General features: G+C 40.3%; 2 protein-coding genes across 2 annotated transcripts in view; both read left to right on the forward strand.

Moving 5' to 3' along the window:
- Positions 1-1193: 1193 nt before the first annotated feature.
- Positions 1194-3547, forward strand: LOC121678568 (5-hydroxytryptamine receptor 3A-like; the record flags this gene model as incomplete). Its single annotated transcript, XM_042058189.1, has 6 exons — positions 1194-1272; positions 1425-1488; positions 1827-1999; positions 2101-2145; positions 2750-2856; positions 3412-3547. Coding segments are annotated over exons 1-6 (549 nt in total), but the record flags the coding sequence as incomplete, so codon positions are not given.
- Positions 3548-3602: 55 nt separating this feature from the next.
- Positions 3603-27423, forward strand: part of LOC121724870 (5-hydroxytryptamine receptor 3E-like) — a 32774-nt gene continuing 8953 nt past the window's right edge. Inside the window, exons 1-4 of the mRNA XM_042111756.1 lie at positions 3603-3658; positions 12488-12651; positions 22875-23085; positions 25432-25632. Of these exons, the coding sequence (XP_041967690.1) occupies positions 3649-3658; positions 12488-12651; positions 22875-23085; positions 25432-25632 (586 nt within the window). The 5' untranslated portion in view covers positions 3603-3648. The remainder of the gene's footprint in view (positions 3659-12487; positions 12652-22874; positions 23086-25431; positions 25633-27423) is intronic.

Genomic DNA, 27423 nt, shown 5'->3' on the forward strand with positions numbered 1-27423 from the left:
CTACTAGCATTACTATGGAGGATTACTAGCATTACTATGGAGGATTACATGCATTACTATGGAGGCATCAGGAATGGCATGTTTGAACGGCCACTGCACTCGTGAAACATTCATTTTGAGAAACATTCATTTGGAACTTGTCTTCATTCAAAGTTAAGTTTTCAGTTTATGGAAATGTATGCAAATGAGTGGATATTTACATACAACCCCAAGTCAGAAAAAGTTGGGACGTTGTGTAAAGTGCAAATAAAAACAGGATGTGATAATATACAAGTCTCGTAAACCCATGTTTAGCAGCAAAAAGGACATATCAAACATATCAATATGTTCAAAATGAACTTTTTGACTATTTCATAGCAAATATATGTTGATTTTGAATTTGATGCAACATGTTTAAAAAAAAGGAAAGAGGAAAGAGAAGACCAGTCGCTAGAGTTCAGGAAAGAGGAGACCAGTCGCTAGAGTTTTGAGGATGACATGTTGCCCCATTACTCCCCCATAGGATTTCAGTTCCTCAACAGAATGGGCTTATCTTAGTCATGTTTTTAATTCCATGATGCACCTAATTTGACAAATCTGGACTGCAGACAGGCCATTTTATTACCTGGACTCTAACTCTATTGAGAAATATTGTTTAAATAATTCGTTACCCAATGTGTGGGACTTGTGATTATTCGTAAATGCATGAGATGTTCAGAATGAGTCAGTCTCCCTGTCTTGCTCACCTCAGTAGCATCATTGGCAAAGCAATTTGGGTGTTTCCAGTTTCATTGATTTTGCCCCAAAACATTCAAAACTGCAAGCATCACACACACCTACGGATTCCACAAGTTCAGTGGAGAACATGAGGGATTGGGGGTCTGAGGTGGGGCATGATTACTCAGATCATGGCACCTGGTGACTTGCGTAACCCATGGTACCTCTGGCATTCAGGTCTGTGTAGTCTGTGGGCCTTTTTTTGTGTGAGGTTTGTCCACGTGTGACCACAACTAGACCCAGCATGCACTGTGCAGCACCTGCGGGCCGCAGGAACACACTGTCACCACAGCAACCAGCACATTTGATTTGTTTGCTTTACTTTGGAATGCAGGCCTCAAGCAGATCATGGAAATGCTGTCTGACGCATTTGTCTATGGAAATGAGCTGTCGGTGGAGTGGAGATGATTAAATACTACGAGTGATATAAGAAACAGCACACACGGAGAACAGATTGTATGCTGCTAAGCCAAAGTCAGATGATCAGTGGCAATGATTTACACACATTTATCAAAGGTAAAATTATGTTTATCACAGTAAGCTTATTTTTTCAACACACATGCTAGTATTTGCATTTATATATTATGTTTTAATTCATTAATGAACAACCATTCTTTGCTAATATTTGATAGCTAATGAATTAACTTGATCATATTTATATACTGCAGTGTCCAAAAGGGAATCGTTGCCATAGAGGAGTACTTGTGACCATCTGTAGTCTGTTTATACATGGTAAGATAGCATGAATAGATAGCATGTGGTTTAACAAATGTGTACACAGTATAAAGAAAGATTTAGTCCATGCAAAGTGTTTTTGAATTATGATGTATTCTCTCCTTTCTTGAATTGGGCTCAATTTTTAAGCAAACATAACATGGAAATGGTTACCCAGAACATTTCAAAACTAAACTTTCATTTCCATAAAAATACCCTTTTTAATATAGAACGCTTTGTTTGCACAGCTTTGTGTGTGAGTCCTGTGGTGAGCCTAACTAAACTTTCATTTCCATCAAAACACCCTTTTTAATATCTTTGTTTAATATCTTTGTTTAATATCTTTGTTTGCACAGCGTTGTGTGTGAGCCCTGTGGTGACCCTGAACTGCTCTGCACCCACCACTCAGTCCCTCCTCGCTGCCTTCAATACAGACGTCTTCATTTTCAGCGCAGTGCGTCCTGTCAACAACCAGAACACACATACTAACATCAGTATCTACTTCACCCTGTATGCCATCTTAGGCGTGGTGCGTTTCAACAAGAATTGTATTATTGTGATACTATACAGATGCAGTTTGCATTGATTTGAAGTAAGCTGAAGTTATGATCTCATGCATACTCTTTTCAGGATGAAAAGGCACAAATACTAGAGACATTTATCTGGCAGACAATGGTAAGAGTTTTATTCTAGTGAACATAACTTTCTCTAATGTTCAGCTACATTTGATTTTGCTCCTATAATTGTAACACATACAGCGCTATACATGTAAAAACAACAACAACAACTAGCGCAAAAAAACAACAACATTACAGTGGTACAGATATGTGAAGTTTCAGTGGTACAGATGTGTGAAGTTTCAGTGTATAAGTATAAGTAAGTATAAGTATATATACTCTTTTGATCCCGTGAGGGAAATTTGGTCTCTGCATTTATCCCGATCCGTGAATTAGTGAAACACACTCAGCACACAGTGAACACACAGTGAGGTGAAGCACACACTAATCCCGGCGCAGTGAGCTGCCTGCAACAACAGCGGCGCTCGGGGAGTAGTGAGGGGTTAGGTGCCTTGCTAAAGGGCACTTCAGCCGTTCCTACTGGTCGGGGCTCCAACCGGCAACCCTCCGGTTACAAGTCCAGAGTGCTAACCAGTAGGCCACGACTGCCCCAGTGGTCCAGATGTGGGAAGTTTCAGTGGTACAGATGTGGGAAGTTTCAGTGGTCCAGATGTGTGAAGATTCAGTGGTCCAGATGTGTGAAGTTACTGTGCTCTGTGTAGATGTGGAGGATTGAGTCTCTGAGTTGGGACCCAGTGGAGTGCGGCACTTCCGTCATCACTGTGCCCCGGGAAAAGTTGTGGAGGCCAGATGTGGTGATCAATGAATTGTAAGTACTGAAGGCCAGATGTGGTGATCAATGAATTGTAAGTACTAAAGGCCAGATGTGGTGATCAGTGAATTGTAAGTACTGAAGGCCAGATGTGGTGATTAATGAATTGCACTGAAGCACTGAAGGCCCTGTTATGTACACAATACCCTGCGCTACAAACTCACCTTAAATATGTAGGAAATATTTCACCAGCTTTACTCTAACCCCGAGCCTAACCCTAACCCTGAGCGCTTTACTCTAACCCTAACTCTAACCCTGAGCCTAACCGTATAGCTGTTCACAGTTCCGTAGTTCTCATTTAAAACTGATTGTCAATATGGCATGTTTATTATTTATTGAGGAACAACAATTAAAATATAGGGAAACATTTAAAAGTAACGGTATAGTCCTATGGCTAAATTAAACAGAAATTCTATATTTTTAAAAAAGATCAAATGAACCCTATGTGGCTATCTCTCTGCCATGCTGTAATGAACCCTATTTGGCCCTGCCGTGCTGCCATGCTGTAATGAACCCTATGTGGCTATCTGCCTTGCTGTAATGTGTGTCTAGTGTGGACAAGAACAAGGCTCCTGACACATATTACGTGCGGGTGAACAACACAGGCTACGTGACCGATGGGATGCCCGTGAAGGTGAAGAGCTCCTGCAATCTCAACATCTACACCTTCCCCTTCGACATACAGAAGTGCTCGTTCACTTTCCAAAGCTACATGCACACCGGTGAGACACACACATCTACACCTTCCCCTTCGACATACAGAAGTGCTCGTTCACTTTCCAAAGCTACATGCACACCGGTGAGACACACACATCTACACCTTCCCCTTCTACATACAAAAGTGCTCGCTCACTTTCCAAATCTACATGCACACCGGTGAGACACACAAACATATAATGCATTTGGTGGTATGGTAGGTAGTGACCCAACACTGCATTTGGTGGTATGGTAGGTAGTGACCCAACACTGCATTTGGTAGTGACCCAACACTGCATTTGGTGGTACAGTGGGCAGTGCTTTGACTTGGCCAGCTTCACTCGCGGTCCGCGCGTGGGATCACGCGGTATCACGCGACTTTAATTTGTATTTTTCCAGTGAGACGCTGCAACAACCCAAACAACCGGCAGATGGCTCAAGTGCGCAGGGTGTCTCGTAAAAAGAAATGGAGCCTGGAAAACCCTACACAGACTTCATTACAGACTTTAGCAGACTGGTTTAGAAATAATTTAATAGCCAGAAATATGCCTGCCCTGCCCTAATAAAGAAATATTTGGTTAACTGCGAGTGAATCCCGTTTGCAGCTGTAGAAAAAACGCAGGACAAATTAAAACGCAGGACAAATGAAACATTCTGGTTTTCTCCAAGTGCAACCAACGATGATAGACAGACATCATTTGGACAAAATATAGAGCATAATAACCTCCGTTGCTCAGCCAAATGCCTTCCTGTTACGTCCTGTTATCACGGAGTTACAAGCGATTAACGATTTTGGATGGTCACAAGTTTACTTCATTAGCGGTTTATTTATTTTTTCATTATTAAAGAGTGTTTTTCATTTAAAGGTTTGACTTCGTGCTTATTCAGTAGAGCATTTAGTGCTCTCCCCAATCCCAGACGTTCACATTGCATGTTTGTTTGTAATGGATGCAACCGCGAAATATGCTATGCGTTTGACGGCAATGATTTGTTAACAGACATGAACCAAGACATATAGCCAGCAGCAATCTAGGGACTGTTCGTTATTTATTGAAGGGGCCACCGGAGGAATTTTGAGTGCTTCAGTTGCAAGTTGCATGACTCTCTCTTGCCTGCTAGAAACTGTTCAATGACCCTCCGACAGAATTGTTAAAAAAGACATGACCCTCCCCTGCCAATTGTCGCTGTCTTCCGCCCGCGCCACAGCCACACACTGTGATAACGTTCTTAAATCAATCTTTCCCGTGAGCTTGCATGCTACCAGTCCTTCCTTTTCCAATGTGTTGCGCCTGTTTGCACAATTTCACAAATAATCATATGTGATTAATAATATGACAAATAATCCCTGTGCACGGGGACCGAAACAATGCATGCCAACTTTTTCCGTGTTTATCACGTATTTTAACTTTCCCCGCTGTCTTGCCGTTTTAATGTTTTCCCGTAGAATATCCCATATTTTTAATACTCTCATAACAGCCCTGCCATCGGGCCTGTCTCTGTGTTGCCCTGTTGCTACCCCCTTCCCTTCAAACGAAACAGATGTCTTCAAATCATCGTTTTCCTTGCTTGAAGGCGAACTTAGAGTGATGTTAACCTATTTAAGTTTAACGGCGTGATTGTCGTGAGAGCACGATTCATTGGCACTTGCATGTTCGGCCTTATGTCTACGTGCGCACCTGAGGCTACTCAGCTACAAGAGAAAGAATTTCCCCTGTTTGTATGTTCACTGAAAGTTGGCCTACCATAACTTACCAACTCTGCACTGTAGACCCTAACTGGCTATTTATATTTTTCTGTGGAATAAGCAAATGTATTTGTTCAACTTTATGAAGCAGAATTACGCATAGGCTACTTGGAACATAATACATTTAACAAAGGACAGATGTATGTTGCTAGTGATTACTGTCAGTGATTGACGCGAGAGAAGCGGGGTCTGTGTTGTGTTGCGTTGCGTTAATTTATTTTGGTAACACTTTATTTTAATGTGTCGCTGTTACAGTGTACCTACCTAATTAGGTACAGTGGTACAACCTGTGTAACAATATATACTATCAGGTACTATCATTGTACTTGCATTATGTATTTGTGGGTACCTACATATAGTTGTTACATTGTAATACTGAGTGCTTTTACAAAACTTTGCCAATTTGTCTAAATTTTCATCAGAGGCAAAGAGCTGACCTGAGACCTGCTGGATGGGGTAAATCTGGTCATGATAGATTTGATATACAAACCATTCTTAGCTCCAACCTGTGCTGCTACAACCTTGTTACTCTTTGATACAGTGGAATAAACCTGTTCCAAAACATCGAAGACATAACATACATGTCATATGTACATGTAAGTAATTAACTGGTACACTTAATAGGTTTATTCCACTGTATCAAAGAGTAACAAGGTTGTAGCAGCACAGCTGTTACATGTACACTGAAGACAATGAGGCCTTGACTGGAGCTAAGAATGATTTGTGTATCAAATCTATCATGACCAGATTTACCCCATCCAGCAGGTCTCAGGTCAGCTCTTTGCCTCTGATGAAAATTTAGACAAATTGGCAAAGTTTTGTAAAAGCACTCAGTATTACAATGTAACAACTATATGTAGGTACCCACAAATACATAATGCAAGTACAATGATAGTACCTGATAGTACATCTTGTTACACAGGTTGTACCACTGTACCTAATTAGGTAGGTACACTGTAACAGCGACAAATTAAAATAAAGTGTTACCAACAGCTTTTTGTGGCATTTTAGTTGCGATGTTTTGAAATGCGTAGCCTATGCGCAACAGGAGCTTCCAATCGCGAGGGAACAATTTTGCATTCACAAAAGGGATGCAATAACACCACCAACAACAACCAAAACTACTCATTGTTAACATGTAAATGAAATGTAACGTTTCATTGTGAATCAAATTAAAATGTTCTCCACTTTGCAAACGTAGCCTAGGCATATTGGTGACAGATTAATTTAATAATGTTGCAAAGGTAGGCTACTACATCAATCCATAGGCCTATGTTTCATTAGGCTACTAGGCTATTTGTTTTGCCTTACTCTTTATTCATTTAGGCTAGGCCTTTTTATTCAGTTATTAATCATCTTCCGTCCTTCGCACTATTTGTTTAGCGCACGCATTCTCCGACTTGTCACCTGTCACTCATCATCGGAAGAGAGGTGTTTGGAATTCCCGCGTTACAATCGCCAGCCAATCAAGGTGGTCACTTCAGTCAAGCTTGTGCATGAGTAATGACGTCATCCATAGCCACAAAGACTCACTCCTAGTTTAGGAGTTGTCTGAAAGGCTTTGTGAATAACTTTTAAGAGAAAACTCCAATCTAAAATCTTTAAGTGCGATTTAGGAGTAGCCTACTCCTAGTAGTAAGATAAAAGCCTTTGTGAATAGCCTACGGCCCCAGTTATTCATCATCTTCCGTCCTTGTGTAGCGCACGCATTCTGAGACCTGTCACCTGTCACTCATCATCGTAAGGGAGGTGTTTGGAATCATGCCCGCGTTAAAATCATCACCCAATCAGCCAATCAAGTTGGTCACGCTTGCCCATTTACCCAAATGAATGGTTGAATATTACTGATGATCATTGTTATTTAAGAACATGCAGTGTGCGTAGGGTACCAAAAACATCTTGCTCGTAAAAAAGCATCAAAAACGCACATTCTGGCGGGTCTGTTATTTACTGTAGGCTGCGCAAACCACAGGCCTTTATTTTGGGCATTCATTCATTCATTCAACCTTTATTTATTCTCGGAGGGTCATTGAGGGAAGCCCTCATTTTCAATGAAGCCGAGATTACAGAAGCGAAGCAAAGCGCTCCACAAACAAGACAACATTCGAGGCCTTCTGTTGAAGAATTTTATATAAAGCCTGCGCTAACAGTAATCCTCCTGCCCCTGATAGGCCTACCACAGCTGTGGATAGCGTGGAATGTTCAAGTAATAACACAATCCAATGTGTGTCTCAATTGTCCCCCGCTGACCACCTCACACATTTCTCTAGATTTTGCAACGAACTTACATGACACAATGCCATAACATATGCCAATTTTAGGACACAGAATAATGTTTGTAATGATACCAGGTAGGCCTACGTTTAACAGTAACAAGTGTAATGAGCTATTCATTGTCGAAGATGCATGGTGAAGTGAAATTCTTACTTTGGAAAACAAACATTTGCCGATAACGCAACTACGCAAATCAAAACAGTGTCTTAATTTGCCCTACATCTTGACTGCAATGTAGTCAATTGACTGCTTGACATGTCATTTTTATTTTTCTGTACAATAAACAAATACATCTGCTTTATGCCGCAGAATTACATTCATATTTGGCTGACTTCTGCAGACGCGCCACTTCCCTCCCCATATTCCAAGATTAAGATAGTAGCCTATACAAAAAGCACTTCATACAACAAGTCAAGTCAAGTCAAGTTTATTTATATAGCACATTTCATACACAGAGGTCATTCAATGTGCTTTACATAAACAAAACCAAACAATAATAACAAATAAAAGCATAGAAGGGCAATATAGTCAAAGAATAGTTAAAAGGTAAAGATCATAATAAAAAGAAAAACATAAAACACAAGGTAAAATCATTTAAAAATAAAGACAAAGGCAAAAGTAGTAAAAAAAAAGTAATAAAAGACAAAGTAGAATAATTATAAAGGCAGATTCAGAATTTGTAACTCGGCACAGTTAGCAGAAAGCATCTGAGAACAGTTTGGTCTTAAGTCTAGATTTAAAACTGGCTACAGTTGGGGCCTTTTTAATGTCATCCGAAAGTTGGTTCCACAGCTGAGCCGCATAGCAGCTAAAAGCTGCTTCACCATGTTTAGTTCTAACTGTAGGTTTTACTAGCAGGTTTTTCACCTGGGACCTGAGAGGACGAGAAGGTGTGTACTGCTGAAGCATGTCTGACAAGTATTTAGGTCCTGCTCCATTGAGTCCTAGCTGCTGCATTTTGTATCACCTGAAGCTGTTTAATAGTCTTTTTAGGAAGGCCTGTGAACAGTCCATTGCAGTAATCAACCCTGCTGGAGATAAATGCATGAATGAGTTTTTCTAAGTCATGTTTTGACATCAGCCCTCTGAGTTTGGCAATATTTTTGAGGTGGTAAAAAGCTGATTTAGTTATCGCTTTCAATGTGGCTGTTGAAATTTAGATCACTGTCAATTAATACACCAAGATTTTTAACAGTATCCTTTGCCTTCAACCCTTTTGTGTCAAGGAGAGTGGCAACCCTGTCTTTCCTAATTTTTTACCAAATATAATTACTTCAGTTTTTTCTTTGTTCAGCTGAAGAAAATTTTGAGACATCCAGGTGTTGATTTGTTCTATACACTGACACATAGATTCAAGAGGACCATAGTCGTTTGGTGATAGAGCTAAGTAAATTTGTGTGTCATCTGCATAGCTATGATATGAAATCAAATTATTTTGAATGATTTGTCCAAGTGGGAGCATATAGAGGTTGAATAATAGTGGCCCCAAGATCGACCCCTGGGGAACACCACAGGTCAAGGACGTTGGTGTTGAGGTACAGTTTCCGATGGCAACAAAGAAGCTCCTTTCTTGTAGATATGATTTTAGCCAGCTGATAACTATGCCTGTAAATCCAACCCAGTGTTCTAGTCTGTGTAGTAAAATATTGTGATCAACAGTGTCAAATGCTGCACTAAGGTCCAGTAGCACTAGGACTGATGTTTTACCTGAATCTGTGTTGAGGCGTATGTCATTGGAAACTTTAATGAGAGCTGTTTCAGTGCTGTGATTTGCCCGAAAACCAGACTGAAAGTAATCAAAATACCCATTTGATGTTAGGAAGGTGGTTAATTGATTAAAGACTACTTTTTCAATAATTTTGCCAATAAAAGGTAGATTGGATATGGGCCTGTAATTGTTTAGCATGGAGGCATCCAGGTTATTCTTCTTGAGAAGTGGCTTTACAACAGCTGTTTTCAGTGACTTAGGAAAAGTGCCAGACAGCAGTGATACATTTACAATTTGAAGGACATCCGCCGCTATGAGGTGAAAAACTGTTTTGAAGAAATTGGTAGGCAGTGTCTAAGACACATGTGGAAGAGCTGAGATTCTGTACCGTTTTTTCAAGTGTTTCTTAGTCTATCAAGCTGAACTCTGACATCAAGTCTATCAAGCTGAACTCTGACATCCCTCTGTTTGTTGCTGGAAGTTCAGGTTGTTGAATTTGTAATTGAGCAGATATGTTGAGTCTGATTTTGTCAATTTTACCTTTAAAAAAAGATGAAAACTCATTGCATTTATTAGTTGAGAGAAGTTCAGGCGCTAATTGTGAGGGGGGATTTGTTAACTTATCAACAGTTGAAAATAGAATATGAGTGCTATTTGAACTTCTATTGATAATGTTAGAAAAGAAAGACTGTCTTGCTTTGCATATTTCAGAGTTATATGTGCGGAGCATCTCTTTATGGATTTCATAGTGGATCTGAAGTTTGTATTTACGCCATTTTCTTTCAGTCTTTCTACACTCTCTTTTTAGAAGTTTAACTGCTGGATTTTGCCTCCATGGTGCTTTCTGTTTGTCCTTAACTTTCTTGAATTGTAATGGAGCAATGTCATCCATAATGTTTGGCATTTTTGCATTAAAGTGATCAAATAAGTCTTCAGAGTCTGACAGTTGATTTGACTTTAGTGAAAGTGCTTGCTCAAAGAGAGCACTTGTCTGATCATTTATGATTCTCCTTTTTACCATCATAGCTGTGTTTTGAGTGTGTGGAGACACATCAAAGAACACGCAGAAATGATCAGATAAGGCCAAGTCTTTAACAGCTGTAGAGACACCGAGACCCTTTGTGATAACAAGGTCGAGGGTATGGCCGAGAGAGTGTGTTGGCCCCGTACATGCTGTGTTAGGGAGAAAGTATTGATTAGTGCAATGAATTCCTTGGCATAATTGTTTTCAGGATTATCCACATGCAAGTTTAGATCCCCTGATATAATAAGATAGTCAAACTCTATGCAAACAACTGATAGCAGTTCACCTAGCTCTTCAAGAAAAACTTTAGCTGAATGTTTTGGAGGCCTGTAAATTGTCAGTAATAAAGTCAGTAATATCATAAAAAAATCGTTAAAACGAATAGCTATTTGCAATTTGACAAAACACTGGTCCTCATTTTGCGAATGCGAGGACGATATGAGCCTGTTGCATTTAGTTAGATGTCCGAGTCACGCATAATGTTTGAAAACCACTGGCTCGTAATCACAATAATTTAACACACGACAGTTGGATAGCCTACTTCATCATGTTCCCATGCCTACATTTTTGTGAGTAGCATAGAGATCGTTAAAAACAATAAAGTATGGCTCTTCGTTTGGGACATCGAAAACTTATATTTTTAATAGACTACCGTCGAAGATGCTGACTTCCAAAAGCCTCGGGATAACACGTTATCTCCACTATCATCAGTCCAATGATCAAAGTGGGGAATGAAATAAAAGTTTGAGAACCACTGGCTTAACAAGTTACCTGCAGTCCAGAACACAGAATCTGTTGCAATATTCTGATGATCGGCGATGATATCGGCAAATGTTTGTTTTCCAAAGTAAGAATTTCACTTGACTTCACCATGCACCTTCGACAATGAATAGCTCATTACACTTGTTACTGTTAAACGTAGGCCTACCAGGTATCATTACAAACATTATTCTGAGTCCTAAAACTGGCATATTTTATGGCATTGTGTCATGTAGGCCTAAGTTCGTTGTAAAATCTAGAGAAATGTGTGAGGTGGTCAGCGGGGGACAATTGAGACACACATTGGATTGTGTTATTACTTGAACATTCCACACTATCCACAGCTGTGGTAGGCCTAACAGGGGCAGGAGGATTACTGTTAGCGCAGGCTTTTTTATACAATTCTTCAACAGAAGGCCTCGAATGTTGACTTGTTTGTGGAGCGCTTTGCTTCGCTTCTGTAATCTCGGCTTCATTGAAAATGAGGGCTTCCCTCAATAACCCTCCGAGAATAAATAAAGGTTGAATGAATGAATGAATAAATGAATGCAGGCTTGCCCAAAATAAAAAAAATAAAAAAATAGTTTCCTCGCGATTGGCTACGCATTTAAAAACATCGCAACGTAAAATGCCACAAAAAAGCTGTTTATGAATAGGTCTTAGTGAGTTAGGAGTCCTCTCGACTTAAGCTGTCCCAGACTTAGGTGCTACTTTTAGGTCTAAAATGCTTTGTGAGTCCTAAAGTTCGTTGTAAGTTTGGGTTGTTGCAGCGTCTCACTGGAAAAATACAAATTAAAGTTGCGTGATCCCACGCGCGGACCGCGAGTGAAGCTGGCCAAGTCGAAGCACTGCCCACTGTATGTTATAGTGACCCAACACTGCATTTTGTGGTATGGTAGGTAGTGACCCAAAACTGCATTTGGTGGTATGGTTGGTAGTGACCCAACACTGCATTTGGTGGTATGTTATAGTGAGCCAACACTGCATTTGGTGGTATGGTTGGTAGTGACCCAACATTGCATTTGGTGGTATGTTATTTTGACCCAACACTGCATTTGGTGGTATGGTAGGTAGTGACCCAACAGTGCATCTCACACCACACCAATCAGTTTTATTGTTTTGTCAAGAAATATCTTATCTTTCTTTCCTGTGATTTAATTGACAGATTTCCAAACTTTCCAACTACTTCTTCCTTGTTAAGCAGCCATCATAAGTCGTTACCAAACATTACCATAACTGAGTATTTAACCTTTGTTGATTATGCTTACGGCAGTTTTAAACTATAGATCACTTGGTGTGTTGATGATGCTTAAGCAGTTTTAAACTATATATAGATCACTTGGTGTGTTGATGATGCTTAAGCAGTTTTAAAGGTGTGTGCTTGGTCTTAATCTGGTGTGTGTTTGGTCTCGTCCCTGGGCAGCTGATAGGGTCCACATGTACTTTGGAAGGTCGGTGGAGGAAATCCTGCAGCGCTCCAATGAGCTGATGCAGACTATGGGGGAGTGGGAGCTGCTGGGCATGACGTCGTACAAACACAACCTTGTCACCTTCGACGGCAACAGCTGGGACGAGCTCACCTACTATGTGGGTACTGAACGCACCAACAGGAGGGAAATGCTATTAGAATGTACTGAAACTGCTATTACATTTACAATGTACTGAAACTGCTATTGTAATGTACTGAAACCGAAAGTATTATGATGGTTTTGAATGTTATTCCTAATTCTTTAACTCGCTTTGGATAAAAACATCTGGTAAATGAAAAAATGTAATGTAACGGTTTTCATTTACTAACCCTATGAAATGTCTTAACACTTTGAATGCTGCGCTGTTTTCGGAAGCTTTGGCCCAGAGTGCCAGCAATCTAAATCATTGTTGATTATTTTTGTAGAGCCACAGCGTATTCTATGTTATAGCTATGGACACATACTATGGCTCGTTTAAAAGGTGAGACTTTAAGCTCTGAGTGGGTACAAACCGTTTATTTCTACATGCCTCTGTACCTGAGAAATTCCAAGCTAAACAGTGGCTAGTTTTCATCAAAATCCCTGTTTTGTTTCTAGATATGGAGATATAGCGTCTTTTATTAAATGTTTTATGAAGTGTTACCTTTTAAGTTTCCGGGAAGTGACCTAGCGAGACCTGGCTAGACTGCCACCAAGTGATAAACCCATGCACGTGCATCACTGATTCGACCCAAAGCGGCAACCATCAAAAGCCGAGTTATGATTAAATGTCCAGATTGTGTATTTTCATGAGTTTTTGATCGTCATCTATTTCAGTTCAGTTTCAGTAATTTAAAAGCAGCTAAAAATGCAATATTGCGTTTTTGGCACTCAAAGTGTTAATAACTATAGAACCTGGTCTGATAGAACTGAATCACCTAGAACTGATCACCATGTTCATAGTTTACTTGTGATTGTGATATGCAGTGTTTACAGAGAGGGCCCAGATGAAGTATTCATTTGTTAACATATACATGAGCCTTGAACTTTTAAAGATGGTAAATATTATGAATAGTGACAGCAAATAGCTTGTCATTATAATCTGAGAAGGAATTTTATTATTAAAGGTTGTATCAGCGATAGCGGGGATACGTCACTTTTGTTGATGTTCAAACAAAACAGAGAGCTTGCTCGCTACTCCCTCCCCCTCCCTCCCATGCAATGAAAACTCTCCTAAATGCACATATCGTCGGTTATTGGTTGAAACACTTCATTTTGCTTTTGAGTGGGTTGCCAACCCTTGCTGGTAGCAATTGTTTTTGTGTACAGATCTCGGAGCCTAGACACGTTTTTTTGACGGCCTGCTTATGGGGCAGACAGCTAGCGGATCATTAGGAAAGATTAGATGAATGTTATAATTTATGTTTGGGCCTTTTTTGGGCCTGAAATCGCTGATACAACCTTTAAGTGTTGATTCTGAACCCTGCATGGCAGACATGGGGGACTCGAGTCACATGACTTGACTCGAGTCAGACTCGAGTCACATTTTTTAGGACTTGAGACTTGCTTGATCAACATGTATAAAAGACTCGACTTGACTTTGACTTGCTATTCATGACTTGAGACTTGACTTAGACTTGAGACAAATGACTTGAAATGACTTGACTTTTTATTTTTTTCATAGATATTAAGGAGTGAACTTTACGATTAGAAAATCTGCTTAGGTTGCATGCGTCACGCGAGCGAACCTGTCATTGTTACCAAGTGACGCGACAGACCAGTGTTGCACACGCAGAGAAGAGACAATATTCTTCAGTGCCACATAGTTAATTTTTTTTAAAGTTTGATCTGAAATCAAATAAAGCATCAAAACAAAAGTGCATGAGTGGCTTGATACTCGTTCGTCTCGTTGGCTTCGAATAACTAACCGAGACTTATTGTTTTACATTAACATTAACTCGCATTACAAACAGCAGTGCATTAACATTCTCGTTTGCATAATCACCCGCAAATATCCCAACCAGCCTACTCGTTCACATCAGGCTATGATGGCTAGTTACTGGTTCGAGCAGACTGGCTTAGCTAGCTAGCATCGATTACAAATAAACATGTATTTAACAAGTGAACACATTTCACAGCGTGTATCATCTGCTCAAACATTACACAAATTACTAACAAATGAATTACATATCCTTCCTGTGATTTCGGACTCACCTGAAATCAAATAAAGCATCAAAACAAAAGTGCATGAGTGGCTTGATACTCGTTCGTCTCGTTGGCTTCGAATAACTAACCGAGACTTGCTGCTGGCTAGTGGCTACCTAATACCAGCGTTATCTCACAGCGCCACCCCATGACACTTTCCGGTACTGCATATTGTGAGTCTTAATTCTAAAAGACCAAAAATAAGAATGGGGGGTCTGACCAAAACAAGAAACAAAGTACTTAACAACAGCCACAACCTTCTGTGGCGCCACACCAGCAAGTGCCAGATCAAATGAGACAGACTGAGGTAGGCTAACTTGCAAATATGGAAGGCTCTACGTTTATGCCAAAACATAATAATGTTTGTTTGGCTTCACAGATGATGTATCTGACAACTCAAAGGAGAAATGAACAGCAGTCTGCAAGTGCGCAAATTAGCAACATAACTACCACCACGTTGATTTTCATCCGTCAGAAGTTAGTCGTGTTAGAAACCTAACGTCAAATTTGAGGCATGTTAAGAGTTGGCTTTGAATCTATTATGCTTTTTAGTTAACGTCATATTAGGTTAAAATGTGTGAAATGGCAAAGTGAAACATTTTCTTGTCTAAGTTTAATCTTGATATATAGCGAAAATGTTGACAATGTAACCTAAAGTAAGCGCCTCTCTTTCTCCCTCCCTCTTAATCACGTCCCTGTTCCATATGTTACAGCCTAGTAGTAAGCTAACAACAGTAAGTAGGCCTAGCTAACTGCCAGCAATCAGCGAAAAGTAGCTTACTTTACATGTTGTGGCTTTACAGGCTTATGTACAGTGTTGTATAAAGTACTAGAAAGCAATACTTGAGTAAAAGTACAAGTATCGTACTAGAAAAAGACTTTGGTAGAAGTGAAAGTTGCCTTTTAGAATATTACTTAAGTAAAAGTCTTAAAGTATCTGATATACTGTACTTAAGTATCAAAAGTAATTTTCTGATATTTAATGTGGCTTTCTTATAGTAAAGCATAAAGCATATTCAGGGTTCCCATACCTTCTTAATCTCACTCATCAAATCAAATCACATTCTTTTCTAGGACTTTTTAACACAATTCTCTGAAATGAAAAATCAATAACTTATTTCTTTCACAAAAAAAAAAAGACCTGCTTGTAGGGAGAACATTTTGGTCATGTGGCATGAGCATTTCTAGGGCTTACTCCCCAGGTCACCGTCACTCACACACACACACACACAGGCCACCTATGTCCAGCAGCTACTAATATGCCAGTCATTAGTTGAAACTGAAAAGGTGTCTGTTCATCTTCAAAAGAAGCTGGTTTTCAAAGTTGCCAGAATTCAGTGCCCGGAAGTTTCAGGCCCAAGACCGACCATAGTGGTGGAAATTGGATAAATTAAGCAACATTTCAGCTCTTACTATCCTGTAGTTTTTATTAGTACCATGGTTCAACAAATGTGTAAAGGTTATATAATAATTCACTTCAACTGAGAAGTTAACAAAAAATATTCCACTATTCCACAAGTTACCAAAACAGAAAGAAAGAAAGAAAGAAAAAAAAAAGAAAGAAAGAAAGACAGCCTTTAAAATGAAGCCCAAAAATATCCCACGCTTCCACAAACAGGCATATTGAACTAATGTTTAGGCTACATGTTTTTTGCATGGGTAGACTATATTGTTGTTTGGTGATTTAGCCTACTCCTTTACTACACCCTCTTCTGAGCAAACAAGGCATAGGTTTATCATGTAGGGTAATTGCTCGTTCTTACATTAAATAACTTTAATTTATCCTCTCTACTTGTCCCTGTAGTCATGGCCTCCTCATCACTAATTTCGGGCTCATCATTTTCAGTGGTCGACTGGTTGATCTGCTGCTCAGTTTCTCCTGGCCTCTTTCTACCCTCCATCCTTCCTGACGCTTGTGTCTACTGTAGGGCCGGTGTTATACGGTAACTGGCTTTCATGTTAACTGGCTGGACTGTTTACTTTGCTCTGGAGTTAACGTAACGCCACTAACCAGTTGACTGACACTTCCCAGCGAAATTGGTAATACTAGGCCTACTAGTAAATGAGGTCACCTAGTATGTTATTGTGTTTAGCAGGTTAACGTGACTGGCTACTGTGTTATCTTGCAATGTTGCCCAAAGTAGCCTATCATGATTCAGTTTACAAACGTTTCACTGATTGCTGCCAGGCTGTGGCCGCCTCTACTTGAAGTGTCTTATTATTATGAACGCCAGCAAATAAATAAAATAAAAAAGTTCAACTATGAGATTCGAACTCGAATGACAAAACTAGAACTATAATCTGCATATTAACCTGATGCATACGAACGTGAAACACGCATTGAAATGCACAATGTGCAGGATGTCTTCATTTTACACAAAATTACATATCACAAAAGATATGTAATATCAAATATCACAAGATACACGTAGGCCTAGGCTATTTACGTTCGTGTTTTGACATGTTAACATAGGTTTGAGATGTATTGGATTATATTTTAATAATTTATTTCTTATCAAATGATAAGTTGTATGTGGCTCAACAGGTTGATGCGTTGACAATGTTTTTTCAGACTAGCCTACGGGTTCAATCCTCGCCATTCACAGTTTTTTAAATGTATACATTTTTAGACCAGCAATGCTTCCTCAGGCTGAAGATAGACTAGGTGGCCGTGGGCAGCCTGACCAGCAGTCAGTGAAACGTAAAAAACATTAAGCCTAGGCTATACTTTGAAGGTCTAAATGGCTTGGGCAATGTAGCAAGATCAGGGATGGATTACTGCACGGGCCTACCGGGCCCAGGCCCAAGGGGTCAGGGGGCCCTGAAGCCTTTGCATGGAATCATTGCCTCAATATCAACAAATGAGGATGTAGGCTATGAATCTGATTAAATGTAGTATTGCCCATCCCCAAAATGCACCAGAATACAGGAAATCACATCAAACAACCACCCCTCCTCCCACATATACGACAATAAGTGGGGGGCCCTTAATACATCTGGGCCCAGGGGCCCGAAAGTTCATAATCCGCCCCTGAGCAAGATAACACAGTAGCCAGTTACCATGATCCACTGTGTTAACCTGCTACAAACACAATAACATACTAGGTGACCTCTTTTACTTGTAGGCCTAGTAAATAAGTATGGCCAATTTCGCTGGGAAGTGTCAGCTTGGTTAGTGGCTCAAACAGGTTAATGTCCGGTTATCATGCAAGTAGTTTAATTTAGTAGTGGTTCGAGACCCACGTGGAGTTTATTTAGTTTTAGTTATTTGGTGGCATATTCATGGTCCAGCGCATGTAGCCTAGCCTACTACAGACAACCTGACATTTCCAACGTCGACACATCGTGTTGTAGGAAGCTTTATTAAACAACAAAGTGCAGCATCACAAACATGTCTATTTGAACTTCAGCTAAACAGATGAATCTGCGGCCAGGTATCGGAGGCTAAATCATCAGCTGAACACACCTGCAAGAGAAGGGGGCGGTTACGTTAACTCCAGAGGCAAAGTAAACAGTCCAGCCAGTTAACATGAAAGCCAGTTACCGTATAACACCGGCTTGGCTATCCGTATCTGAGAAAACTTTTTGGAAAAGACGGGCTATATGGACCCAACCAACTCTTTTTGGGAGGGGAGAACTCCCTCACGTAGGCTACAACCCATGCAGAGGCATTGCATTGGTGTCATGCACTGAATGCGGAACGTGTCCTACTTTAAGAAAAGATAGACTAACGTGACAAATGTCAATATTTGTTTCCTCGACCAGCCCAAAAGTGAAGCGGCCCATCGGGAATTCTCCCGATTACCCACCCCGGGCCTGATTCAGTCTTACTCTTCTTGGACTGAAGACTCCTGCGATGCTATGGATAAATAGCCTTTCACAGGCCGCTAGGGCAGGTAGTCGATGTACAGAAACATTTCTTGCAAATACGGCCACGGGTGTATGACGTTATATTCACCACTACCCTGTTCACCGAGTTCACCACTATCGTCGGGGTGGTCGTCTATGATAACGGGAGGTCCTCCAGTAGGTGCTCGTGCTTCCATGGCGGTCATGGCGGTCCTCCTCCTTTAGCAACAAACAAGAGCTGAAATAGAGTGCGCAGCGCGCGTAGCGTACATAATGCAATCTAGGAGCAGTGATTCGCCAAACCTCCCTTATTGCAGTCACACACATTTTTTCAAATTTTTTGTTTTAGTAACGAGTAACAAAGATGCTTAGTGGAAATATAACAGAGTAAAAGTATACATTTTATCTAGGAAATGTAGTGGAGTAAAAGTGGAAGTTGACATAAATTTAAATAGCGTAAAGCAGGGGCGATTCTAGACCTAGAGCTTTGCTGGGGCACAGGCCCCCAACTCCCAATACATTAAAAAACAAAAAAATTAACACGCGCAATATGAAATAAATGGCTAGCCTGATTTGGACCATCACATATCTCCCCTAGGTCACAGACATCCTCCTCCATACTCTGAATAGTTTTACGTCTAGCCCCCATCATGTTCTCATCCGTTTCTTGCCTGTCTCTCTCCTCCTCCTCCCCCTGCCTGGTACTGGACTGCCCAGCCTGTGCTCTTTTCTCCCCTCTCTTCTCCTTCTTTTCGACCTCCTCCTCCTCCTCCTCCTCCAGCACTCTCTCCCTCAATTGTTGTAGCAGCAACTGCAGCAACATCCAAACACATAGGCATGAGTAGGCCTATACTCACTGCATGAATTTAATAGGCTTTCCTACACAAGGGAAGCTTATTTTTAGTCAAAATTGAGATATACTTCCCTCCCGGGCAAGGGTCCTATAGACATCCTGGCAATACTGCAGTTCTTTGTAGCTTAAATAGCCTACTAAAGCCTTCATACTGACTTTTGTAATATAATTACATTTATATAATGTCTGATAATTTGCAAATGTAGCCTATAATAATCTACACAGATGGTTATTCTGATTCTTAGGCTACATTTGCAAATGCAGTAAACTTATTTAAGTTTGCCATTAAACCATTAATCAAATCACAGCACTGGCTATTACCAGCATAAATGTTAATGTTACCGTTAATGTGGGCAAAATTGTCATACCTCCCTCATCCTCCTCATCTCTCCTCACTGTTCCTCTCCCTCTGCCTCTGTTCAGGAAACAATTTCTGATGTCCATCTGAATAGTTTATCAGAAGGCTATGTTTAGTTTTACAGTAGGACAGCTTCACAAACAGTATAGGCTACTTTTACAGGACTCTCTCTACAGTACGTATAAATCATTATTAATTGTCCGCATGTGTGCATGCAGCCTACTGTAGCATGGTGTGTGTGTGTGAGGGAGAGAGCACAAGCTGGTAAACTGTTGCTAAATTTAGGCTACAATGACGCTAAGCATTGAAAAACAGATGCTAGTTATGTGGGCAACACTCTCTAACAGCGATCAACTTGTCATTTTTTCTGTCAAACAAGTTGTGAATTTGTTGTAACATTAAACAGGGGACGACTTACTCTGCTCAAAGTGATGTAACGAGCTCCAACGGATTCCACAGTGTATGTGTGTGCAGTACAACGAAACACTCGGAAGAATCATGTGAACGATTTTCATTGGTTGTTGCGTTCAATCTTACCCAGCTACAGAGGTGCTATTTCCTGATTGGCTATTATGGCCCCTTTCTTTATTCCTTGTTTTTTTTTTTTATTGGCTGGTAAGTGACAGGCTCGAGCCATGATTAAAGCAGGCACGGAGATGCGCTCATGAATGCCGTTTCCAGCTAGAGCCGCGCTAGAATTGTACTGGGGCACTGGAGACTTTTACTAAGGCACGTGCCCCAGTGAATAAGGTCTAGTGACGCCCCTGGCGTAAAGTACAGATACGTGAAATTTCTACTTAAGTACAGTAACGAAGTATTTGTACTCCGTTACATTACAACACTGCTTATGTAGGCTATAATATGATATAGCATTGACGGTCCTAAATCCTCCTAAAACCCATTGCGCTGTCACGCTTGTCAAAGTTTGGCAATGATGTTGGCGGCAGGCAGCGTTTGATTGATTTATTAGTTCACTTTTTCAACATTATTTGGTCCCTGGAGATGTGACAGGTCAGGACAGGTGTAACTTGAACTGTTTGAATATATTTTCATGATTTGATGTAGCTTAGGCTACCTAATATTTGAGGCATATTGAAACAATAATAGGCTATTTTATAATAGGTCTACTTGAAATACATTTATTTTTATTCGTATACATTTCATCTTATTCTATAAACCGTTCAGATGTAGGCTATGTGGCTTGAATGAATGCAATGTCTATTTGTTTGTTACAAATAAAACTCCAGCAGTTAATAACTAGCCTATTGTAGTTTATTTTAAAATGAAAACATGGGTAAATCATCATGAATTTGTATCAGTGATGTAGTACTCGAGTCCGGTCTCGGACTCAAGACCAGTCTCGAGACCGATTTCTGCTTTCTCGGACTCGACTCGGACTTGTTCCTTCAAAGACTCGGTCTTGACTCGGTCTCGGACCACAGTGGGAGGAGAAGGACTCGTAATTTCAGACCGAGTCCTCGAGACCAACGCATTTTTTTATGTTCATATAAAAAAAAATTCAAAATGAAATTTCACGGCGGCCACGTCTTTGCCCCTTGCGTTGGCCTTGGTGCCCCCTTCTTTCAATATTCTGCTTTGCGTCCGTTTAATAGCGATTTTTATTTAGCCTATAGCCTGTCAAAATAATCTTAGCATCACAGCGCAAACTAATTCAGTCTTACACAGTGGAGAAAATGACAGCGCATGGCAAGACAGAAAGTGCGTCCAAATTCACCCATTCTTCTCAGTTGAAATAGGCTACTCGCAATCGCTAAGCCTACTCAATACACAGACACATGTATCACATCACATGAAAGAGCTTTTTCTCAGCTTTTAAACGATGTTAGCCGCTAATTGCTGTGGTGAACGGTTCGCGAGAAAAGTAAATAATATAATTAAATTTAATCATAACGTCTACATAAGGTGCTACATCCATCTCCCTACCCATTCATCTAGGTGGAATACTTCACGAACCCTTCGTTCAACACATGACAAACCATATATCAGAATAAACAGCAGACCTTACCGAACACAAAGGTGTAAAGCAGTCCCCTGTACAGTAAGCCGTTCCAGAGTAGGCTATTCCGGTTAAATTAAAAATGTAATCTGCAGCAAGGTCTACATTCATGTCTCCAACTTTGGTCTTTAGGTTTCAAAATGTGTTTAAATCGTTCTTAATGATTTCATAACAGGCCAAATACTAAATAAATGTTACAAATATTGCCTAGATATAGGTAAATATTAAAATCAGAGGATATACAGCTGAGTAAGAGTTTGTGAAAGGAGTCTTAATAATCAAAAAATGCTAAGCACGCATCTAGGCTATTTCAGTTTCTTAAAGCTGAGCTGTGCTTAAATTGTTCAATACATGATTCCATAACAGGCCAAATATAAAATAAATATAAATATTAAATATATCAGATGATTTACAGTTCTATGTAATATGTCATGTTTCATGTTTTTGTAATGTTTCATACAGTGATGCAGGTCTACTGCTGTGAATAGGCTAAATACAACTTTGATTATTTTTATAGCCTACTACTGTATAGTTAACTTTGGCCTTGGTGCCCTGACATGTGGCCTTTGTGCCCCCCACCAAATATGCCCAACTGAAGGCCAAGTGGCCTTGCCCCTAAAATGGTGAAATTCCAAGCCTGGGCCTAACTGTTGATTATTAATTGGGGTGATATTAAATCATGAATATGAAAACTGACATGTTTTTATGGTCTTGGTCTCGACTCGGTCTCGACTCGGACTTGCTTCCTCAAAGACTCGGACTCGTCTGTATTTGAAAACCAAAGGACTCGGTCTCGACCCTTCAAAGACTCGGTCTTGTCTCGGACTCGGCATAGGCGGTCTCGTCCCCATCACTAATTTGTATGATTTGGCTATGACTTGACTTGACTTGCTTGACCCAAGCTATGACTTGACTTGACTTGCTTGACTGTCACAAAAAATGACTTGGACTTGCTTGAGACTTGCTTGTGACTTGCACATGTGTGACTTACTCCCACCTCTGCTGCATGGTGACTGTATGTAAATGTTGGAGGCTCATTTGACTTTAATTGGACCCATATCTAACTGAATTTGATCTCAGATTACCCTGAGACGGCAAGCCACTCTGTACGTGGTGAACCTGATCATCCCCAGCTGTTTCCTCATCACACTGGACCTGTTCAGCTTCATCCTGCCCCCACAGAGCGTGGACCGATCCGCCTTCAAGATGACCCTCATTCTGGGCTACACCGTCTTCCTGCTCCTCATGAACGAGCTGCTGCCCGTCACTGGAAACACCATTCCACTCCTGAGTATTTACTGGCAAAAAATAGCACTTATACATAATATGTTACTACATTAATTGACAACCATTTCGATAATCAATTAATAGGGGGACATTTGAGGACGTCATCTTGGGATTTCAAAAACACTTGATTAAGGCGAGACACTACAGGTGAATAGGGTAAAAGTTTTAACAAGCAGATATCACTATGAAACTTACCCAGTTGATTACTGACATTAATATGAGAAAAAAATGTATTACAAGTTTTCTGTAATTTAATGTTTACATATGCAAATTAGGCATTATCTAATTAAATATGCGCTAATTTGCATACATTTTAAAGCAAGAAACCTGAGCATTGGATACAGCCAGGTTCAAAATTATGTTTTCATTGTGTTCAGATATTAGATGGGGAAACATTTACAAAGGGATTTATGAATATCTACTTTAGTTATCCTGTAAATCAGAATATGATGTCAACAGCCCTGAAAAATCGATTTTTGCCATGTTTTTAGGCATATAATGTCATGTAAGTCAGGCTAGTAATAATATATCAACAAACCCCTCTGTAAAAATCTTCGGAATATAGTTAGGCATAAGTCTAGAAAGTTTGGTGTATGTATGTGCTTCTGAAGTGGAGTTTCCTTGCTCAGAGTGGGAGAGGAAACTCGTTTTGAGAAAACAGCCTTGAAAGACAGCTAATGAGATTCCGTTCTCAGCCTAGACTCGTCTTTGAACTTTCGCGATTGGTTGCTGATACAAAGGAAGTGTCCATATATGGATCACATAGCGTGATACAGGAAAAACAGAGCTTTCCAACGGTACTACACCAAGGGGGCAGGCGAATTCCCGGAAGTAGAAGAATCGACGTAGGCTGGAGGGACCACCTCTCTGCTAACTCCCATAGAAGTCCATTCATTCTAGGATTTTTTTGAAATACCATAACTTCATATAACATATATCCTGTGCTGATATTGTCGCTTTTGTGTAATCTACATAAACACTACAAAGGCAAAACAGACTCCATTACCTACCCGTAAGAATGGTTAGCTTGTTCGGTTGGAGGGAAGCTAGCTTTGACGTAATCTCTCTTTCGCGCCGTAGGGAGATAACCGTATTGTTTGGATAAGAAGCTCAGTCCACCTTACTGTCTATGACGGTAACTCATAAGCAAAACCTAGCATACAAGACTGTATGTTAAGGTAAAGCATTACACAGAGGCAACCTAATAATAATAAAAAAAGTAAACCTAATTTTTAAAAAAACGGCACTAATCATTTCAGAGGTTTTCGATGGATTGACCGTAGGTCAGAAAAGTGGAAAGAAGATTAGCTTCAAGGCTATAACTTTTTTGTTTTGTTTTAGCATGACTGTTTTTGAAGATGATCATGTATAGTAGCTTCAACATTAACACGACTTGGTGAGAATTATTTTAATAATAATACATAAATAAATGTTTAACTTTGATGACTTTGAAGGCGAAGGAAGTGTGAGAAGAATTTCTGTGTATCTATCATATGAGTTACAAGATTCAGTTCGATGGCTAACGTCACGAAGTTCAGTGTGAGTCTGCGCAGTACTGGGGGGACCAACTGAAAAATCGTTCTATTTGACTCAGTGCCCTCCCATTGAAAACGACAGAGTCTGTTGGTCCATTTCTTTTACTGTCTTATGTACTACACACGATATGTTTTGGGTCACAGTCGCGGGAGTGCATGCAAGGTTAGAATGCTAACTTTCGCTGAATTTAGGATAAATATACAGGCGCGAGTAGACACAATATAATGAAATAAACATCTAAATGTGTAAATCGGAATTTTTTGTTGTAGTAGTGTGATAGAATACATGCTAAGGTAACAGACTAGCTCAAAATCTCGAAATTGACCAGTGCATGAAAAAACGAGGTTTTCACCTGCCGTGTCTCGCCTTAATCGAGAAAACAATCAACATATTGATTTTGAATGTGATCACTAGTTGCAGCTCTAAGTAGTAGCTGACATACAACCTGTACTGGCATTAACAACACCAAGGTCAACACCAAGGTCAGTACAATACAAGATCAAGATCAGTACAATACAAGAGCAAGGTCAGTACAATACAAGATCAAGGTCAGTACAATACAAGAGCATACAAGAGCAAGGTCAGTACAATACAAGAGCAAGGTCAGTACAGTATTTGAAGAACAACACCATGATGTATGTTCTGAACGTGTCTCCTTAGTTCCCTCAGATCTGGTCTGCTACACAGAAAACTGTGACACTGATATGAAATGTGAATTTGAGATACTAACTCCTGTCTAACGCTGACTAATGCCTTATTGAACCTTTCCCCCAGACGTGTTTTTCTCCATCTGCCTTATTGACTTTTCCCCCAGATGTGTTTTTCTCCATCTGTCTGGCTCTCATGGTGGCTAGTCTACTGGAGACTATTGTCATCACCAACATGCTGCACAACTCCAAGGATTTCCCACCAGTGCCACGCTGGCTTAGGGTCCTCGTCCTAGAGGTGATGGCACGCCTCGTCTGCCTATACCGGAAGAAAAAGGATGATGGAGTCATCATTTTCCAAAATCAAGGTATCTGTCTGAACTGTTATGTAACTTTCCACCAGGGTCGGAATGGGAACAAAATTCGGCCCTGGCAATTTTCTCCTGGACCGGCCCACCACTGGACCGAGGACTCACACACACACACAAGCCCACTGATACCAACCACCCCCCCCCCCCCCCACACACACACACACACACACAAGCCCACCGATACCAAAATCGCCCCCTGATTCCCCCCATAAATAACAAACACAGAGTATTATGCTGTAGCAACTGAACCCAAACATTTAGATTTGTACCTATAGATTAGATTAGATTCAACTTTATTGTCATTTAGCAGTACAGGTACAGAGCCAATGAAATGCAGTTGACATCCAACCAGAAGTGCAAAGGAGCATTAAATACCAAGTGCAGGTGAAGTATGGTTGTATACAATAGCCTAATCACAATAACACGCCGGTCCGGGGGTGTCTCTCCGGGATTATTATGACCGCCGCTAGTGAAGCGGTCATATAATGATTGTCAAAGTTTTTTTTTTTTTCCCCCGTCATCTACTTCCTGAATTTTTGGTCAACGATACCCGGGACACCAGTGCACATGAAATTTGGTGGGTATGTAGCCCCACTAGACTTTTACGGAAAAAATTTTGTTTCGTCCCTGGGGGCCACTCCCCCCCCCCCCCCCGTGCTGGGCCCCCCGAACCGCAAAAAAAGCAGTTTTTCCTAAATAACTACCTGAAACGTGGCACCGAGGATAAAGAATATGGTATGTTGGTCTCAAGGGCCCACATCAACCTGGCCCATAATCACTCATTTGTGATTTGCACCCCCCGGTAAAAAATGAAAATGCAATATTATTCTGCTTTAATCACCCCTATCTTCAGTTAAGATGTTCAGAACTGCACCAAATTGTATGTGTATCATTGACCTGGCATTCTCTGGGGGTATGCCAAGTTTCGTAGAATTTCATCCATGGGGGGGTCTAAATTAGGTTATGTGTACATTTAGTGACTGTACACTCATTGGCCTGTAGATGGCGGTGCACACATACACATGCACACACACACAGGCACCCACATACTATAGGTATTAGAACGGCCGATACATAATTACAAATTCGGTAGGATTAAAAGAAAGCCAAATATTCATCATCATCATCATGGCTGCATTTCCAGTATTGGCGATAAGTAGTCGTTTGTCCACTAGATGGCGCATCGTTGCAGTGAGACGTAATTTTGTTGGAAGTTAAAAGTGGGTTGGAAAAACAATGGACGCTTCCTACAGGACTGTAGTTTACCACAGAGAACGTCTAATAAGGATAGGACGATGTTCACATGAAATGTAATTCCCATTTCTTCTTGAAGCCGAAATAAATCTGAGGATGTTTATCGGACATGCTTGGTTTTTTTTTTTTTTTTAACTTTATGTTTATTGGGTAAAATTACACATTCATATACATCAATATGACATTTTCGTTTTCAAATACAAAGTTGTTTACCACATCTGGTAACCCAATATTAAACAAAAAGGAAAGAAAAAAAAAAAAAAGAAAATAAAAGGGGTTTAAACAAAGAAAAGAATATCTCACACACCAAAGACAAATAAGTAAATAAATAACTAAAAATGCACACACCAAAAATAATGTACAAGGTTAGTCCAGAAACAATGAGTCCAGTTGCTACATTTACCATTATACACCATCTTTGCACAGCATGACATCTGACACTATTCCTGACAATTAAGTTTCCCAAATATGCCTAAGTCCCATCCTCCTTCATCAGTTCCAACCATGGTGTCCATCGTTCCAGAAACTGTGCTT

The sequence above is a fragment of the Alosa sapidissima genome, chromosome 12 (genome assembly GCF_018492685.1).
Source record: "Alosa sapidissima isolate fAloSap1 chromosome 12, fAloSap1.pri, whole genome shotgun sequence".
In the NCBI taxonomy this organism is placed as follows: Eukaryota; Metazoa; Chordata; class Actinopteri; order Clupeiformes; family Clupeidae; genus Alosa; species Alosa sapidissima.